This window comes from Glycine max, chromosome 8 (genome assembly GCF_000004515.6).
Source record: "Glycine max cultivar Williams 82 chromosome 8, Glycine_max_v4.0, whole genome shotgun sequence".
Taxonomy (NCBI): Eukaryota; Viridiplantae; Streptophyta; class Magnoliopsida; order Fabales; family Fabaceae; genus Glycine; species Glycine max.
This window is the reverse complement of record NC_038244.2, coordinates 36,363,694-36,382,996: the sequence shown is the minus strand read 5'-3', so window position 1 is coordinate 36,382,996 and position 19,303 is coordinate 36,363,694. Positions and strand designations below refer to the sequence as shown.

At 38.0% G+C, this 19,303-nt stretch overlaps 1 protein-coding gene across 6 annotated transcripts in view; it reads right to left on the bottom strand.

Annotated features, from left to right (window-relative positions):
• Nucleotides 1-558: 558 nt before the first annotated feature.
• Nucleotides 559-19,303, bottom strand: part of LOC100796803 (methylmalonate-semialdehyde dehydrogenase [acylating], mitochondrial) — a 30,231-nt gene continuing 11,486 nt past the window's right edge. For all 6 annotated transcript variants that reach the window (XM_014779288.3, XM_014779289.3, XM_014779287.3 and 3 more), the window contains 12 exons: nucleotides 8,833-8,912; nucleotides 5,050-5,115; nucleotides 4,825-4,869; nucleotides 4,553-4,704; nucleotides 3,928-4,018; nucleotides 3,330-3,410; nucleotides 3,124-3,201; nucleotides 2,967-3,002; nucleotides 2,840-2,883; nucleotides 2,536-2,614; nucleotides 1,967-2,051; nucleotides 559-1,884 (listed from right to left, as the gene is read on the bottom strand). In XM_014779288.3, coding sequence (XP_014634774.1) covers nucleotides 875-1,884; nucleotides 1,967-2,051; nucleotides 2,536-2,614; nucleotides 2,840-2,883; nucleotides 2,967-3,002; nucleotides 3,124-3,201; nucleotides 3,330-3,410; nucleotides 3,928-4,018; nucleotides 4,553-4,704; nucleotides 4,825-4,869; nucleotides 5,050-5,115; nucleotides 8,833-8,912 — 1,847 coding nt within the window. In that variant the 3' untranslated portion in view covers nucleotides 559-874. The remainder of the gene's footprint in view (nucleotides 1,885-1,966; nucleotides 2,052-2,535; nucleotides 2,615-2,839; nucleotides 2,884-2,966; nucleotides 3,003-3,123; nucleotides 3,202-3,329; nucleotides 3,411-3,927; nucleotides 4,019-4,552; nucleotides 4,705-4,824; nucleotides 4,870-5,049; nucleotides 5,116-8,832; nucleotides 8,913-19,303) is intronic.

Sequence of the window (19,303 nt, the reverse complement as noted above, 5' to 3'; positions counted from 1 at the left end):
CCTTTGAAGGATCCTATTGTCCCTCCTCTGGGCTAGGGACACGAACAAGAAGAGATCAAATGTAACACCCTCTATTTTATGATAGAAATTATATTTCTCTGTTGCTATTATCGATTTATTAATATTATTATATTGTTATTGTTTGACATCTGGAATGATTCAAAGTCTAGAAGATATTTGGACTTTCTGAGTATAGTTAACTCAATAACAAATAAAGTATGAATTTTTAATCTTAGTAGGTTTAGTGGTAGTTTAAGTATCTCTTTAACATGGGATAAAGAGAAATAAATAAATAACAAGAAACTATGAATTGGAATTTAATACTTATTGTATAAAAATGAACCTACAGTTCTTAGAAGAAAAATGAATTGATTAGAATAATAAAATAACTTAAAAAGAGACAATAAATGGAAATAATTAATAAATTTTTTTTAAAACATTAGAGAATCATGTATATAAAATATTTCTAAATTGTTGGAATAATTTGCCATTATTTGAAGAGTAAAGCAAAACAGAAGAAAAAATAAATCCCATTTTGCATCATTCAAAGAAGCATAATTAGATCAATAGTGTGTTTAATCAACACATTACTGAATAAGAACAATATTGTTTTGTTACCTCAAGGCTCTCTCTAATAGTATCCCCATTTCACACTTCATGTTTTCCTAGTTACCCTAGAAACGTCCACCAGCTTTGGTGTCCAACAAGATGAGGGCTAAAAAGATTTGTGATGAAATTACTATGTCAAAGCTTTTAAAAACAAATAGTATAACATGGTACAATATCCTATATCCTTTGAGACGATGACAAAGCTTGGCTGGGAAATTCATCCAATGAAATTATTGGGTTTTGATTATACATCCTTCGAGAATTTTTAGGAATATATAACCTCTCTGAAGTTGGTGGTATATTCTGGTACTATAGGAGGCATAAAGACCCTCTCAGAAGTAGGAGCCAAAGTATCATCATCAAGCTGACAAGCTGGACTAATGCTTTTATTTATATGAGATGCTGCAGGGATATAAATTCTCTCTGTAGTTGGAATATCAGTCCTTTGAGATGTTGAGCCAATTTGGTCATTCATGTGCGATGACGTTGAAGGCATGTATATTCTCTCAGAAGTTGGAAACATAGGGTCTGTTCTTTCAAATGTTTGACCAACACTTTTATTCAAATGAGATGCTGCCAGTATGTATGCCTTGTCAGAGTTTGAATGCACAGTAGTATCCATTCTATGAGACCCTGGAGTGATGTTATCACTACTCTCTTGTGATGCTTGAGCAATGCTATCAGTTTTATGTGACGTACACATGTATATCCCCTCTGGTTTCAAAGCTGTAGCAGTATCAGTCGTATGGGGGATAAATAAGTTTCCATTCATCTGAGATGCAGACACAAGACTCCTCTCTGAAGTTGGTAGAATAATTTCACTTCTTTTTGATGTTGCTGGCGAATTTTCATTCCACTGAGATGTTTCAGAGACATACATCCTCTCTGATGACTGTGATGTGGCAACAGATACTCCTTGGCTAGGTAAATTGCTTTGCAATGCAGGTGATAATACCAGTGAAATATCCCGATCTGACATATCCCTCTCAGATGCTGAAGGCAGCAATAGGGAAACATCCTGGCTTCTGTGATCCTTATCAGTTGATGTAGATGCAGATGACATGGTTGTGTTCGGTATATCCACATCAGTGATGGCCACTTGTACTTCATAGGTTGGTGAATCACTTTCAGATTCTACAGGCATGGCTTGTGACAATTGCCTAGGTGAATCTCTCTCAGATGGACATGTAGCAGGGAATAGTGCTTGTCTAGGGAAATCCTTCCATTGGTGAACCACTGTTTTGATTTGGGTATAAAACTGTACTCCAGCTTTTCCTGCAATTCAACAGAGGACAAGTAATATCAAAAACATACTCAATGACTAAGGAAGGTACAAGGAAGGGGGCACAAACAATACCAGAAAAACTATCACCAGCAAATGATGATTTTGACCCATTGGAGGAAAACGGTAATGGAACAGGTACTGGCACATTGATCCCAACCTGTGCAGAAGATTTAATACAGATTATCCTTCAGAGCAAAAATTTCCTACAGTGCATCTATTATATGCTGATCCTCTTTAGCTCTAACAGGCTCAGGAAGTCCAGAAACAAAAATGAGGAGGAAATAAGTAAATAACCCCCACGTGCAAATAAATGAATAATCTACCAATAAATACAACATACAGGAAAAAAAAAAGTGATCTTAAAAAAGATGCAGCTTATTAAGCATTATAGAAGTAGGTTTCAAAACATTAACATATCTGATGTGTCCACATTCTAGCATAGGTTTCAAAGCATTACGGTTCTTGAATAGATTTCAAAACATTAACACATCTGATGTCGACATTCTTGCGTAGGTTTCAAACGTTAATATATCTGATGTGTCCATATAAAAAGGATCAAAGACATCAGAAGAATGTAGCATAAGAAAGCATGCCTGTTTCTAAAAAATTTATGGTTATTTATAAAATAACATAATGCTTACCAGTCCTGCCTCAACTTCATTCTGGAACCTCCTAGCAGCTATACCAGATGTGGTGAATATAGAAGCTCCATTTCTATATCTGTAGAAATAAAGTCTTACATTATAACCAAACACATGCTTTCAAAACTAATGCAAAATGTTGAAGAAAAATCTACACAAGTTTCAACATAATGCAAAATGTACGGCACAAAAGAATCCAAATTCTTGTATGAAGTTTTTGAGAAACTGAAACATTAGTAAATATTATATTGACACACAACACTAAGGATCGTTGGAATAAAGGAGCACAATGTAAAATAAATACCTGTTTTTATTTATTATTGACATAGCCCCATCTATGTTGTCGGCCTATAAATAAACAAGAACATTGGCCCTTTAATATCAACAAGGTGAAAAGGTTAAAAGCAAGACAAGTATTGACTAAACAGCACCTGCATGCAAAGCAGAACTGGTCCAAAACTTTCTTCCTGTCAAAAGAAAAGATAGCAAGGTCACTTTGACTGAGACAGTATCACTAAAATGCCTGTCAATGAGAGAGAGAGAGAGAGAGAGAGAGAGAGAGAATCTGAAACTTGAAATAAGATAAACCTTGTAACATTCCATGCAGGTTGTAACATCACATAAGATAGTAGGACCAACAAAGTTCCCATTTTCATATCCCGGTACCTGTCAAGAAGCTCAGAAAACTCAGTTTCTTCTTCCAAAAGTAAAGTTTAACACCTTTAAAAATAACAGGGAAAATATTTCATTTTGGAACAGTGAACATCAAAGAAATTTGTCAAACAATTTAGTACCACAATATCTCTTCCATCAAGTAGAAGTCTAGCCCCATTTTCAACACTGCTCTGAACTAGTCTACATATCCTCTCCTTTGCCTGTAGTTCAAGAAGACGATTATGATATAAAATAACAAAACCTTAACAAATTATATCCCAGTTCATATATTATCAAAGATGTAATATCTTATAAAGATCATTGATAGGACCAGGAGTATGGGCTTTGACTTAGAGGGAAGGCCCAAGGTCAGGAGGGTGTATGTTAGGAGGAATTGTGGTGAGAAGAGTAAGGGTGAGGTGGCAGCGGGTGTAACAGAATTGCCAAACGAGTGATTAGGGAATTGGGGTATATAGGGAATGTTGAGGAGAGAAAGAGGATCATCTTTGATATTGTGAATTCTGTTATGGGCAGAGGGAAGTAGCCTCTCTGTAGGAGCGTAGCTCTGTGGCAGTTGGATTCATTCCTTCTGTATTTTCCTTTTCATCTGCAAATAATACAAGTCATTCCCTGTTCTGCATTTTCATTTCCATCCTTGTTTTTTGGTCTCTAACAATCATCAAGAAGTGGCATTAAATGAATTTAACACCATGGGAAAACTGAGATAAATGTTTGCACCTCTTTGCTAATAACTGGACCAATGTCTGCACTAGGATTTGTTCCTGCATTTACTCTAAGTAGTTTGGCACGCTGCACTAGTTTTTCCTCCCTGGAAATAGATAAATGCAACAGACTTGATCATGAAGAGCACCTAATATTCTTCCTTGATGGCCAAGTTCATTAAGACTTAACTATTGGTAAATAACAAGTTAGTTTGTAACCTGTAACTGAAACATGATAGATAGGACTCAATAATAATCAATGATTGGTAGAGGTCACAAACGTAAAAATCTTGGAGAGATTTAACGGAGGAAAGGGAAAAAAATGAAAGAGGCATACAAGAACTACTTTCTATGTAAATCTTCGAACGATCCAACTTTCCATTAACTTTTAAAGCTTCTCCTATTCAATTCAAATATTTAACAATTTAGGTTGAAGTTAAACTTAAGATCTGAAAAACTCATCATTATAGTTTCACTGGGTAACACATTAGTACTGAACGGTAGGTATAGGTTCAACTCCTTTAGTACCTACAAAAGACACCAATAAAAAAAAGTAGACTTCTTGAGAATTATACAAGGAATAATCAAACAGAACTCAACAAATAATGAGGTAAATAATAATGCTAAATTGGAGGGAATACCATTGCATTGAACCTCCAACAAAAATAGCTATGCTTGAAGTCATGCACCTCTCTCCTGCAGCACCAAAGCCAGCAGGAACAAGGGCATCTAAAGTCGCATCCAAGCCAGCATCGGGCATTACAAGTACATGATTTGTGCCACCTGCATTTGACTAATGTAGATAATAACCAATTAGCCAGCCAGTACACATCCATATACAAATTCCAACCCAATGGTCAATGCATTTAGAGTGAAGCAAGAACCAAGAGACATAAATATAATAGCAAATAACCTGAACTCGTTTCCCTCTAGCAGAAGCTGTGGCATATATTCCAGCCTTAAAAATAAGTGAACAAGTAAAGGTTTTAAGTAAATATAAAAGTAGCATTTTAATAAAAGTGCAGTGTGCGCACAAAGTACAAAATCACTCTTTAAAATTTACGAAACAGCTATCAATCTGCCAAGACAAAATTGCAAAAATCAGGCAAAAAATAAATAAATTAAAGCACCAACTTACTGTAATTGGACCAACAAACGATACAGCTTTTATATCTTCATCATTGCATATGTAATTAACAATATCCTGATCAAATAAATTCCAAAAGCATGCGTTAATTTTTAATGATCTACACCTAATTTTTTAGTGTTTTGATTGTGATTGCCTAAAATGAGAGAGAAGAGAGGCATCAGCCACAAAAACCATGTCTCAACTATATGAAATTATGAAATATAATAAATACAAAGATGTAATTTTCCTAATTATGATATATATATATATATATATATATTCTAAGTTCTAACCTCCATGTTTGTCACAGATAAACAATCCAAGGACATCTTAAAATATGGTGAAAAGATCAGCAAGTTTATCACTTTGATTGTCAAAACTAGTGGCCATTGTTATGATGTTTCATGCTGTGATACCCACCATTTTGAATGTTTAATTAGTTATTTAGAAATTTTAATCATAAGAATTCTGGTGAGCAAGTGGAACACTGGGTCTCACAAACATGATTTAAGAAAACTAAACTAACATACCTCAATGCTCGGAGGGTCCTCGCTATGCGAAGGTATGGAAGAGGGTCATTGTATGCAGTTTTATCCTAGCAAAGGCAAAGAGGTTGTTTCTAGATTTGAATCTATTGGGAAAAATCCAAGTCCCACATTGGCTAGAGATAAGGCCAACATAAAGTATCTAAGTAGGAGGCAACCCTCACCCTATGAACTAGCTCTTGGGGTTGAGTTAGGCCCAAACCCACATTCTAAGAGAACCCATGACCAACCGGTCACCAAGACACAATTTTACCGTTGTGCCAGGACTCGCCCTCACAAACATGATTTAAATCCATGAAATTTAAGTTTTGGATAAATATTAGAGAAAAAAAAAAGTGTTGCAATCCTAAGAAAGTGTAATTTTGAAAATCAGAACATTGCTAATTTATTAGCATAAGTGCTAATCAACTAGATGATTTAGAAGGACATAAACTGGGTTTACAGAAGGTTCCCAATTGACTAGAAGCACGCTGCTAGTGCTAATCAGTTGGCTAATTTCCAAAGGCTAGGAAATCAATTAGGAAGAGTCTACTAATCAATCAAAAGGATTCAAGTCTAATTGATTGGGTAATTTCTAATCTATTAAGTGTTTCTTAGATGCATGATTCTAACCCGAAAAGCTAGCTTAAGAGATGAGGATTGTCTCCCAACATATGTACACTCTTTGGGATATCTGAGTGGTTGGGTAACAGTTTGATATTGGGTGGCCCAATCGACACAACAACAATCATTAAAATAGACTCTAATATATATACAGAGAAGGGATCAAGTTACTCCAAGAGTAACTCTTTTAAGATTAACTAATGGTTAAGATTAACTACTCATTACAACCATTAAATTTCAAGAAAATGAATGATGAAAATAAGGTGTAACTCGATCCCTCCTTTTATATATATATATATATATATATATAATACAATCTCTAATCTTCTTTTATAGGGTAAAATACTAAACCCATTAAGAGAAATAGGGAAACTAATATAAAAAGTATAAAAAGGAAAATAGAAAATTATCAAAATGATACATTGAGATATTTACTACACTTCCCTTCAAGTTGGTAAATGGATATTAATATGATGCAATCAAGTTAAGGGACTCCTTTCGAGTAGGAGTAACTCCAGGGAAAAAAAAAAAGGTAAGGAAACAGAGTGTTATTTGGGTGAGTGATATTTTTCATGCCTTTTCATTACTCAATCACAATATTTGTAGTGTGATACAATCCTGAAAATACGGATCTGATGCCAAGTGTAATACTATCATTGGTTCTCAGTCTAACAGAAAATATTCCCTAGTAACAGAATGGAAGTAAACTATTATGAGAATTTGCTTATTTGCCACTAAACGGTTACATGCCTTCAGCGAGGAACTGCTTGTAATCCTTCCACCAATTTGGCCTTTTCTTCACATGTGCAGGTCTTGCCATTTTGGGCCCAACTTCACTTCATGGCCCAAACTCTGCTAACGGGTTCCTTCCTTCTGACTGGGTCACATCACAATCATTCATAACTTGCTAGAAAGTTCTTGGAATCTTGTTGTAGGGAGTTCCTTCGTGAGGTGAATACATCTGCCAATTGGACCTATGAAGGGATATAGTTTGTGACTATAAGACCATTGTTCAATTTCTCTTTGACGAAATGTCTGCCAATCTCTATATGCTTGGTTCTATCAAGTTGTACAGGGCTCTGTCATGAGGAGTTTCCCTAGCATGAAGCCTAATTGATGCTTAAGAAAAAATAGTCAACCAAAGATGATTTTATTGTTAGATTTCAACTTAAAACCAATTGGCACTAAGTGAAGTTGTCCAACAGATATATAAGCTGCACCCCAAGAACTGAGGCAGGCGATGTGGGACTTCCTAACACCCCCCTCCACATATGCCTGCCAATACAGGCGAGCCTACTAGAATAGGCAAGAACTAAGATGGGCTATAGGTTCTGATACGCTAGATTTCAACTTAAAACCAATTGGCACTGAGTGAAGTTGTCCAACAGATATATATAAGCTGCACCCCAAGAACTGAGGCAGGCAATGTGGGACTTCCTAACATTTATATTGTTAGATACTTAGATCGGTCATTCTATCCAAGTACACTTACCCTTGCAAACAACATCATTGCCTCCTCCTTATAAAGCTAGAACATACCTGCCAAATCAGGACATCAAATAACTTTTGATTCCATTGAATTCATTTCAGGTCAAATTCTCATCCTTCTAACCTATCATCAAGGAAGAACCTAACTGCATTATATTTCCCCCTCTCCAGTTTGATTGTGCAAATTTTCTAGACTCTTTCAACCTTTCCTTAATACCTCCCTTAGTAGTTGGACGCAATCATATTTATGCCCCATGGAGTATTGCATAAAATAATAAATAATTAGGCATCATTTAGGATTTGATGGACATTTCATATGAAGTATACCTTTTTTGAGAAGTAATAGTATCTAGGAATGTCCCATTTAGGAAATGGTGCTTTAGGTTTTTCTTACTTTGTTTTGCGGATTTTGACTCTGCTCAAGAGTTAAGACAACCTTGCTAGAAGAACCCAGATAGCTTTGAAAATGAAAATCATCAGCAGGCTTTAGCATTACAATTTAGGTTTATTTCTACATCAGATTCAAGGAATGCTAATTTTTCCTCTCCAAATATCAATCAACTATATCATGGACCATCTATCTTCAATAAATAATCTAGAAAACCATAAAGCATGCACATCAACTCTTTTATGTTGAAGTTGGAAAACATTGTTCATGGATTCTGTTCATAACCCATATAGAAGTCCCTTATTTTATCGATCACCACTAAATCCTATTCCTCTAGTGTGTGAAAAGTATACCATAATCCAAATATTTCTGTTGCTTCTCTCCTCATCTAGGAAACATGAATATGAGGTAAATTCTAACTATTGGGAGCATCCCAAACACATAGTGTTAAATGGCAGTGCCATGGCTGCAATGGCATGTTTATATATGTTTATATGGAGGAATTTTGGCCTTTCGCTATCCGTCATTGATAACACTGCCCCAACTAAACAAATGAAATATCTTGACTTTATCAAAAAATATGGTTAACAAGAGAAGTTGCCAGAAACACCTTTTCTAAGAGCATATGCAAAGATAAAGAATGAGACACTTATAAATATGGCAAACCCAAGCCACAATTCAAAGCATATGATTTACACTAAGCTACAATTACAATCACAATAATGTTAAAGAAAAGATAAGTCCTCACTCTTGAGTAGTATAACATACATGGGTACCATGAACAATATTTAATACACCATCTGGCAAACCAGCTTCTTTTGCTAGTGCTGCAAGTATCGTTGAAACCCCTGAAATTTAATGGAAAACAATATTGTCAACACCTATTCAAGGGAAAAAGGGAAGAATAGAAAGAAAAAGAGGGAGAAACTAGTTAGAAAAGAAAAGAAAAAGAAGAGATAAAATGACGCAATGAAAAATCGTTTTCCTACACATAATTCCATTCCTGCTGCCAACAACTATCAAAAGAAAATACTTCGGTTGAAATTACAGGATTTTAGATATAGAGGAGGAGATTAATACTATGATGTATTACAATGAGATTCGTTTTTAAAATTAAGGGCACTAACTGTTATTTATACTAATAAGCATAATCCTAATATATTAAAAAATAAATCATTATTAAATTTGGAAATATGGTTATCAATCCATAAAGAAAATGAAGAAATACAAAAATTGTTAGATTTCAGTTTAAAACTAATTGACTTTAAGTGAAGTTGTCCAGCAGATATATAAGTTGTACTCCGAGAATTCAGGTAGACGATGTGGGACTTCCTAACCCCCTCCACAGATGTCTGCCCGAACATGCAAGCCTACTAGAATAGGTGAGAACCAAGATGAGCTTCTTAGAATGTGAGTTTGGGTCTAACTCAATCCCAAAAGCTAACTCATGGGTGAGGGTTGATCCCTACTTATATAGTCTTATCTCTAGCTGATATGGGGATTTGGAGTTTTCCCAATACACCACCTCTCACCCAACACTTTTTGAGCTTGATGCATGAATAATATGGTGAGCAGTCCTTTAATGGATATAGGATAGAGTCTGATTCCATCTTTAAAATGTGGGTCTTCCTAACAAAAATTAATCCAAGAGGACCAGATTTGTGGATGGAAAATGACGAATTAAGGAAGTCAACAAAAAATTCGCCATATAAATATGGCAAATGGCATCATGGCAGACAAAACACACACACATATAGGGGACATATCAAGTAAGTGGGCCATTTATAGGGACTTGGGTAATATGGGGTGCCTAAGTCCCACATTGAGTAGTATGGACTGCTGGATGGAGTATTTAAGTGCTCCTCCCCCCTTCCAACTGCTAGCTTTTATTTGCAGTGTAGAAATAAAACTTTAGTACAAATGGCAGAAATAAATAAGGAAAAGTCACAAAAGTAGCAACATATCTCAAGAACCATAAACTAAATAGATAGTAAATATCACAAGTCTCATATTTAAATAGTGAGCCTTATTTATGACCATCAAGTTTTAGACTTTAAATAACAACAAAATGATAAAAGAAAAAACCATCAAGTTCAAGGCTTCAAAATACCAAAAATATGATAAAAACAATAATACAAACACAAAGTAAATGTCTAATCCTCTTCTTCAACCCCAACGTAATTGCTTTCTTAGCCATCTAATGAGGCATATCCCTCTTACTCTCCTTCAAATTCCTGAAAATTAAATGATTCTTCAGAATTCTCCTCTAATTCCAATTCTTCATCTCCACCCATTTTATCTTCCCTTTTGAGGTTGAAGTTGCACCTGGGCCTTCCTTAGAAGCTCTGACAGTTGCAACACCACTTATGATTCCTTTCTTTTCTTGACATTTCTCGCCTAATATGGATTCTAGGCTCTCCAACCCTCAAAGCATTAAAGGACTTTCTGGTCCTGCCACCTTCCTTTTCCGGCATGTTTTCCAGCAATTGCCTTCTACTTGCCACTCATTTTCTGGCTCTAGACTCCTATCTTGCTGCTGTCGTTTTTTAGTGTGTTTTTCAATGACTTTTCTGTGCTTCGCTGGTGCATTTTTGCCATTGTTTTCCTTTCCCGTGGCTATTTATGATGATTTCCTCTCTTTCAAGTTTAAATAATTTTGGGTCTCCACTAATATTGGTTTGAAGCTTCCAAATGTAGTTCTTGAAACTTGCTTTGCTCGCCATAAATCTTCTTAGGCTGATAGTCATTCCAGCTCTCTAGCAATGTTATCTTTCTAGCAATACTTTCCAACTTCGCCAGCACCCCTGAGTTGTCTTTCAAATGTGGCAATTTATGTTTTTATTTACTAGCTGGGGATAAATTTTCTAGTAACAAGCTGAGAGCTTAGTAAGCTCTAGCTTGAGGCGGAGTGTTGAAAATTAGGATAAAATAATGACCACATATATTAATATTAGGGAAGTAGAATATGATTTTGAGGAAACAAAATATGCTCTCATTCCTAGCATTTATTATAATGACCATTATATAATAGAGCATCCTTTGTGTACTCTAACACATGGTTTCAGTCAAATGCCTCTGTTTTATCTTTCTAAACAATTTTTAATCTATTTTTATGGTGAAGCCTATTATTGTTATAGGATGAAACTAATTAACACTTTAATTATATTTGTGTTGCAGATTCATTTAACAGAAATATGTTTGACCACAAAAAGTTGCATGATTTGATTTATGTCTAATATAATCAACAACTCAAATAAAGACATATTGCCAAAAAGTGAGTTATAAGCCTAATTCAATTCTATAAAACCGGCTTGTAAGGTAAGGATTGCTCCCACTTATATAGTTTATCTTGGCACTATCTTTAGTCAATGTAGGATTTCAACATGTCTCCTTTTGCCCACAGCTACCCACCATGGGGGACTTTCAACACACTCCCTCTATTAGGAGTGACCACAATTTAGGTGATTTTTTCAACATCCCCCCTCATGCTCAAGGCTACCTGCCTAGAGCGTGATAGACACAGGGACCCATCTAGGATAGGCTCTGATACCATGTCAGAAAGTGAGTTATGAGTTTAACTCAAACCTACAAAACCGGCTTGTAAGGTAAGAATTTCTCCTCACTTATATAGTTTATCTCGACACTATCTTTAGTCAATGTGGGACTTCAACATGTCCTCTTTTGCCTATCATGTGGGACTTTCAACCCTCTATCTAGGGGTGACCACAATTTAGGTGGCTTTTCCAACAATCATCTTAGACACGAAATTGATCCAATTGCACTCAATGACATTAATTAGTGAAATAAGTGGTTAGTATAAGAGATGGATGATAATAATGAAGATGTTGGGAATGTGTTGGTTTTGATGATAGCACATTGAATTGTCATCAGCAAGCAGAAGGTGATGTTGTGTAGGAGCCATCGTCAAACATTGACAAAAAACGTGTACCAAAAAACCACAAAACAACCAAATTATGTTGTAAAAGAGGGATCTTTGTCAAAAGAGCTCCGATTGGAGCAAGATTGCAGGGGTACGGTCGCGTGGGGGTGGCAACCTCCATGCTGAAAGCACACCCTGAAACGGTGGCTAACATGCTGTCACATGCCAGTGGGCGTTGCTGTTTGGCGCATCAAGGATGATGCGAGTGTGCAGAGATTGATGGGTGTGTGCTGGTTGGATCTGGACAGATTGGGCGAAGGTGAGTCGAAGATAGTCTTCTCCATCTTCGCCCAATTTGAACAGTCGCCGGTGGCTGTTGGAAAAGTCGTCGGTAAGTGTAAAACTAGTCACCAAAAGGACAATGATCAGAAGGGTCCACCAAGGATAATAGGTCCCCAGTGAGGCCCAATTTTTGTAATCCCTCTGCTAGGCTCTAGATACCATGTTAAAAGTAGGTATAGTTGACTGAAAACCGTGTGTTAGAGTACACAGCGGATGCTCTGTTATATAGTGGTCATTACAATAAATACTAATAAAGAGAAGATATTTTGTTTCCTCAAAATCGCATTCTACTTTCCAACATATCCTACTTTCCTACTATTAATAAATGTATATTATTTTATCCTGATTTTCAACAAAAATAATAGTGATTTACGAGTTATGATTATTACTTGGCCAAATACACTCCAATTTCATTCACATCCCAATGCAATATATGTCAAGCTCAAAATCTCAATTGCTAGCTTTTGCAAATATGGAATTGAGTGACCATTCATTCCCCACCAGAGCTACAAAACCAATGAGTGTAACTTAAAATCTAAACATAGTTAAAAAACTTAAATTACTAGGAGATTAGGAGTTGTATTCTTAGTTTCTCACTAGAAATTGTGTTTTTTGTTTCTGATTTTGCAAAATGAAAACTAAAAAGACCACCCCTGCTCTTATATATTGGCAACTATTGTCGCACACATTTTTTTTTTTATCAGCAAAGATAAATATATTATATTGAAATAAAGTACCAGAGGTACTAATTACAAAGGTATGGACTATTATATGTAGTACATAAGTAGTCAAATAGATCTACTTGTGTGGTGTACAAGTATTGCTGAATTATGTGCACTCCCTCTACATAAACAAAAAACTTTGTCTAATATTGCTTGACCACTGATTAAAGTGGACTGTGAAGTCCTTCTCAAATTGTCTAAGCCAAGTCCAAACTATAAAGATAGCATCTTCAAAAAGCTGATTAGTATCAAATTCTGCATTTGCAAACAAAATTCTGTTTCTAAGCTTCCATATAGACCATGTTACCACCAACCACCAATACCTCCATCGCTTAGCCCTTAATCCTTCGATCTGGATAGAGATGTGCTGCATGAAGTGCTGTTTCGGGTTGAAAGGGAAAGCACCTTTGATATTCATCCATGACATCGATTCCCACCAAATTGGTTGGATTATGATGCAATGGATAAATAGGTGAGATTCATCTTCCATAGCTCCATTGCAGAAAGGGCAAAGCATATTGTTGATTTGCATGTGTCTTTTACGCAGATTCTCTTTTGTGGGCAATCTGCCCCTGCATAATCTCCAAGCAAATACCGCAATTTTGCTAGGTATCTTCGTCTTCCATAATTCCATACTCCAATCCTCCTTCTGACCACCAGCAATTTCCTCCCATATCAGATTGTAGGCGCTGCGAGTTTAGTAATTCCCTGATGGATCTCCTAGCCACTCCCAAATGTCAGTTTGCTGTTGCTGTATGCTTTGTCCTTCTACCTCCCTAAGAAAATTGATGGTTGTATCAATTTCATTGTCAAAAAGCAGTCTTCTCCATGAAAATTTCCATTCCCAACCCTTGTCATTGTGAATTCCCATCTGCCTAATGGTGTGATTCTGCTGTGAGGATATGATAAACAGCCTGGGGTACCTTTCTGCTAGTGATTCCTGTTGATTAATCCACTTGTCTTTCCAGAATCTAATTTTCTCTCCATCCCCCACCTTCCACCTCATGTTATTTTGAATAACCACTCCCTGTTGTGATTGATTAAAAGCGTGTTTTAGATCCCTCCACCAAACAGATTGCTTTGCTGAGTTTCCTGTTTCTTCAAGGTTCCTCCATCCACCATATTTCAATTTCAGAACTCTGGTCCACAGCTCACCATTTTCTTGCATTAATTGCCACTTCCATTTTTCAAGTAGTGCGAGGTTGAATGTTTCAATATCCTTGATGCCCAAGCCACCCTTTTCTTTTGGTAAACATACCGATTTCCATTTAATCCATGCAATCCTTTTTTAATCTAGTCCTCCTCCCCATAAAAAACTTCGCTGCAGCTTTATAAATTTATCCGCTACTGATTTTGGCACCCTGAAAAAAGAAAAAAGATAAATTGGAATTGGTGTTAGCACAGCCTGTATGAGTGTCACTCTCCTCCCCCCCCCCCCCCATGATATATGACGTTGTTTCCATTTTGCCAATTTCCTCTCACATTTGTGGATAATGGTATTCCACATCTGTTGTCGCCTCGGATTAGCCCCTATAGGTATGCCGAGATACATAAAAGGAAGAGTCAAACAACTGCAATTCAAGTACTTTGCTGCATCATGCTTCCACTGGTCAGAAATCCCGAAAGCTCCAAAGCTACTCTTAGCAAAATTGATTTTCAGCCCCGATACCAGTTCAAATGCCCTTAGAATAGCTTTTAAAGCTATGACATTATCCTTGGTTGCCTCTCCAAAAAAGATGGTATCATCCGCGTACTGCAATAAGCTTATGTTAACACCATCATTCCCCACCAGGTAACCTTTGAACAGATTTTCTTCCATTGCTTTCCTCAACAGCCCCGTTAATCCTTCCGCCACAATGTTAAAAAGGAAAGGAGCTAGTGGGTCTCCTTGCCTTAGTCCCCTTTGAGGAAGGAACTCAGTAGTAGAACTCCCATTCAGTAGAACTGAGATTGAGGCAGATTTTATGCATCCCTCGATCCATTTAACCCACTGGGGTCTGAAATCCATCCTTCTCAGCATATATAACAAGAAATCCCAGGATATGGAGTCATAAGCTTTCTCGTAATCTACTTTGAAGACAAGGCATGATTTGTGACTTGTTCTAGCTTCTTCAATTATCTCATTGGTAATCAAGGCACTTTGCAGTAAATGTCTGCCTTCGATGAACACAGATTGTGTTTCATCTATGATGGTAGGCAAGACTTTCTTCATTCTTTTGGCAAGCAATTTGGAGACTATCTTGTACATGCACCCAATTAAAGAAATGGGTCTATACTCATTTAGGTGTTGTGGATCAGACACCTTAGGGATTAATGCAATAAAGGAAGCATTGCATCCTCGAGGAAAAACCCCGTTAACATGAAATTCGTGGATGAATCTCAGGATATCAGGCTTTAAAGTGTCCCAAAACTGCTTGATGAACTTAAAATTCATATCGTCAGGACCCAGGCTTTTATCATTGCCACATTCCCAAATTGCCTTCTGAATTTCTTCCTCCATGAAAGGTGCTACAAGCTCAATATTCTGCTGTTGATTAACAGTTTTAAACCTGATTCCATCAATCTTGGGTCGCTGACCAATTGGTTCTTGGAACCTATGGAAGAAAAATGATTTCACCTCTTCCTTCACCTTGTGTGGGTCATCAGTCCATGAACCATCAATGAATACCCCCCTGATAGAATTTCTATTTCGGTTAGCATTCATCAATAGGTGGAAAAAACGTGTGTTACAATCGCCTTCTTTTAACCATCTTGATCTGGATTTCTGCCTAAGTAAGGATTCATGGGGTTGGGCAACAATCCAAAGAGATTCCTATAGCTGCTTCCTCTCCAATTTTTCTTGCTCCGTTAACTGTCTATGCATTGAGTCCTCCTCCAGTTTATTTAAATCTGATTCCAGCTTTGTGACCTTTTTGAATGTATCTCCAAACTGCTCTTGATTCCATTTCTTTAGCCTTATCTTTAACCTTTTGAATTTTTCTTTTAAAATATAAGCTCCCCATCCTACTGGCTGATGTGGCTGATCTGACTTCCAGCTTTGAAGAACAGTTGCTTTGAATGATTTATCTGTGAGCCAACAGTCTAAGATCCTAAAAGATTTAGGACCCCAGTCAACAGACTTGGCTCTGAGGAGAATAGGACAGTGATCTGAGAAGTTCCTTGGTAAGGTAAGCTGCAAACTTCCAGGCCATTTATCCAGCCATTCAGGGGAGACTAAGAACCTGTCTAGTCTGCTTTTGGACTCCCCATTTGGCCTAAACTAGGTGAATTGTTTACCCAGGCAAGGTATCTCCAGAACCTCCAAATCATCAATCCAGTCATTGAATTCTTTAATGTTGCTGACGCCTGATCCCCTGTCACTAGTGCCAATTCTCTCTGCTGGTGCTCTTATGCTGTTAAAATCACCTAACACGCACCATAACCCCTTTTGGGATGATGCTTTCAGCTGCCTCACTGACTCCCATAGGATTCTTTTGTTGTGCATATCACATGGTGAATAAATGGAAATGATTTTCACTTGTTGTGCCTCTTTGGTCCACTCCCCTTCCAGAAAAATGAAGCCATTACCAACAACCTTGTTCTGTAATTTAAATGCATTGTTGTTCCACATGCAGAGAATGCCACCTGCTGAGTTAGTAGCAGGTTGCAATTCCCAGGAAACATCAGCACTCCCCCAAATAGCCTGACACATGCCTTTATCAATGCTCTCTTTCTTAGTTTCTTGAAGACAAATAAAATCAACATTTTCCTTTATCAACCTCCTCACTGCTGCCCATTTCACCCCCTCCCCAGCCCTCTAACATTATAAGACACTATATTCATGGGTTATTTGTCATGACTCCCAACCTTTCAGCCTCTCTACTATCTCTGTCCTCCATGCATCTAATTTGTTCTATGACTCTGGTTTCCTGGTCTTCTTTTTCATTCTCCATTGTTACCCCCAACTGTTTGATCATTGACCACATCTTAGCTGCCTGTTGATGATGTGCTGAAATAATTTCTAGGACTGCATTTATCTCCTTATTCGTGTCATCCCCACTAGAAATTATGTCAGTAATCTGTGCTGTATCTCTGCCATGTGAATATTTATCAATGTCTACAGCATAATTGTCTCTCTTTTGGATTGCACCCAAGCAGTTCTTTGTTTTTGACCAGCTCCCTCGGGAGTAAACTTGCCATGTATTAACCTTTTCCACATGGTTTAGTGGAGTGTGGCCCGAGTTTGTTTCAGACTCATAAAATGAGTGGCTTGTAAGGCCCAATTGAGGCCCATATTGCACATTGGGCTGTTTATCTTTGTTTTCCCCTTTTTTATTTGCCACATCAGCTCCCCCTTGCTTCTGATATACATCCCTCTTCCCCGCTAGAGGTGTGTCATCTTCATAGTCACGTGGATGCACCAGCACTTGTTTTTGAATTCCACTGGACTCTCCCTTCTCTCTCATGCTATTTTCGTGGAATTTACAATCACGAAGGTCATGGATGGTCAGCTGGTGATTCTCACAGGCCTCATTAATGTCATCTTCCTCGGGGCTTGAGTTGACCGTTTGTTTGGTTTTACCAGTAGTCAATACCCGCGAGTCACTGTTGTTAACTCGCGGACGTTCGTCTTCCACGGATTGACCGCTGTGTAAAACGTTGCCCCACCATTTTCCGGCATCGACAATTTCCGCGGGTAGTAGGTGATGGCCAGTGGCGGTGTCGCGTCCCTGGTCGTCGGCGGCGGCAGCTTGGTGTGACGGAGCTGGAGACCGTAGGCGAAAGGAGCTTTCATCATCAGATGCAGTCTCCTCCGACGAGCCTTGGTAAATACTGTCGCTACTATGGTTATCGCATGTGGTCACACCGCACTCCTCGATAGCATGCACAGAGAAGATGTCGCCGCTGATATGGACATCTATGATGTGTTTGATCATAGGCTTCCATGGAGTTTTGATGAGCACTCTGGCTCTGTCCAGTCGCCGTTTAACAATTACGTCCTCGTCGACATTCATCAGTTCCCCCATCACCGCGACGATCTTCCCTATGTGCTTCTTATCCCATGCTTGGATTGGAATTCCCCAGCATTGGATCCACACCAACCTGTTTCCGGTGCGAATGCTTGGGTTCCATCTCTCTAACGAGTGAAAGAAAGATTCGTTCCCGTGAGCTCTGCCATTCATGATTGCTTCTGCTCCCTCCTTACTCAGTTCCGGAAAGAGCACTAGGTCGTCCCCTAGGTATTTAGGAGAAATGTCAAAGCCCAACTCCCACTGAAGGTCGTCCTCCACCCTGTCGAACATGGCTGGGTTCTTCAAACGCCCTACCCACGCCTCCTCCAACCATTTAGTATCTTCTGCACTTAATTCCAAGTGTATTGATGAACTGGGGTTGTCAGAACCTTGAAAATTGCGAGGAATGCCCTTTGATTGTCGCTGAGTGTTGCCTTTACGTCTAACGATTTCCGCGTAGGATAGCAATTGCTTTTGGAGGTCGTAAGTTGTTCGTTGGGTTTCTGCTTCTACCTGAGATTGTCTCCATGTATAATCCTGTGCTTGCCTTTCTCTGTTATGCTTAGGAACGTTCACGTACAGTTTCAGTCCACCAATGGCAATCTTGTCCAGCTGGTTTGCCAAGTGTCTGGTATCTGATACCCCTTTGAATCGCACAAAACCAAACCTTCTGCCTTGATAGTTCCGTCGTCTGGGTATGAAGATTTCTCTGGCATCTCCCCATTTTTTGAAATGCTGCCATAACTCAGTCTCAGTGATATCATCCGCGAGCCTTGTGAAGTAAAATGATGAAATATCTTCGCGATCCCTCCAGTTTAGTTTGGTAGCTTGCTGTTCGACTCTTCCTCTGGTCTCGACATAGTCCCGTCGGGACTTCTCTCCGGTACCTAGATGTGTGCTCTCAGCTCTCTCACCTCTACGCCTAACTCTCACCCACCCAGAGTTTCTCTCTCTACTCTCTCTATTCATTCTCTCTCTTCATAAACACCTATACTTGCCACCAACCTCCTGATGGAATTTTACAAACCCATCAATAACCTCCAAATAATCCAACTTTGGGTTGGCATAGAAGAACCCTGGGTTTAAAAAGTGACAAGCCGCAAGTGATGGACAATGCAGTTGACAATTCTGTCTAACATCAATGATTGCAAACACATCTTTGTATTTGCTTTCATTGTTATTGAAAGACTTCATAAATCACAATTGCTTATTTGGCCTTCTCCATTGCTTCATAAATATAGCTCATGACTAAATGTCTTTCAACATTAACAAGACAAAGCACTTGGACAAGAGGAGCCATGACT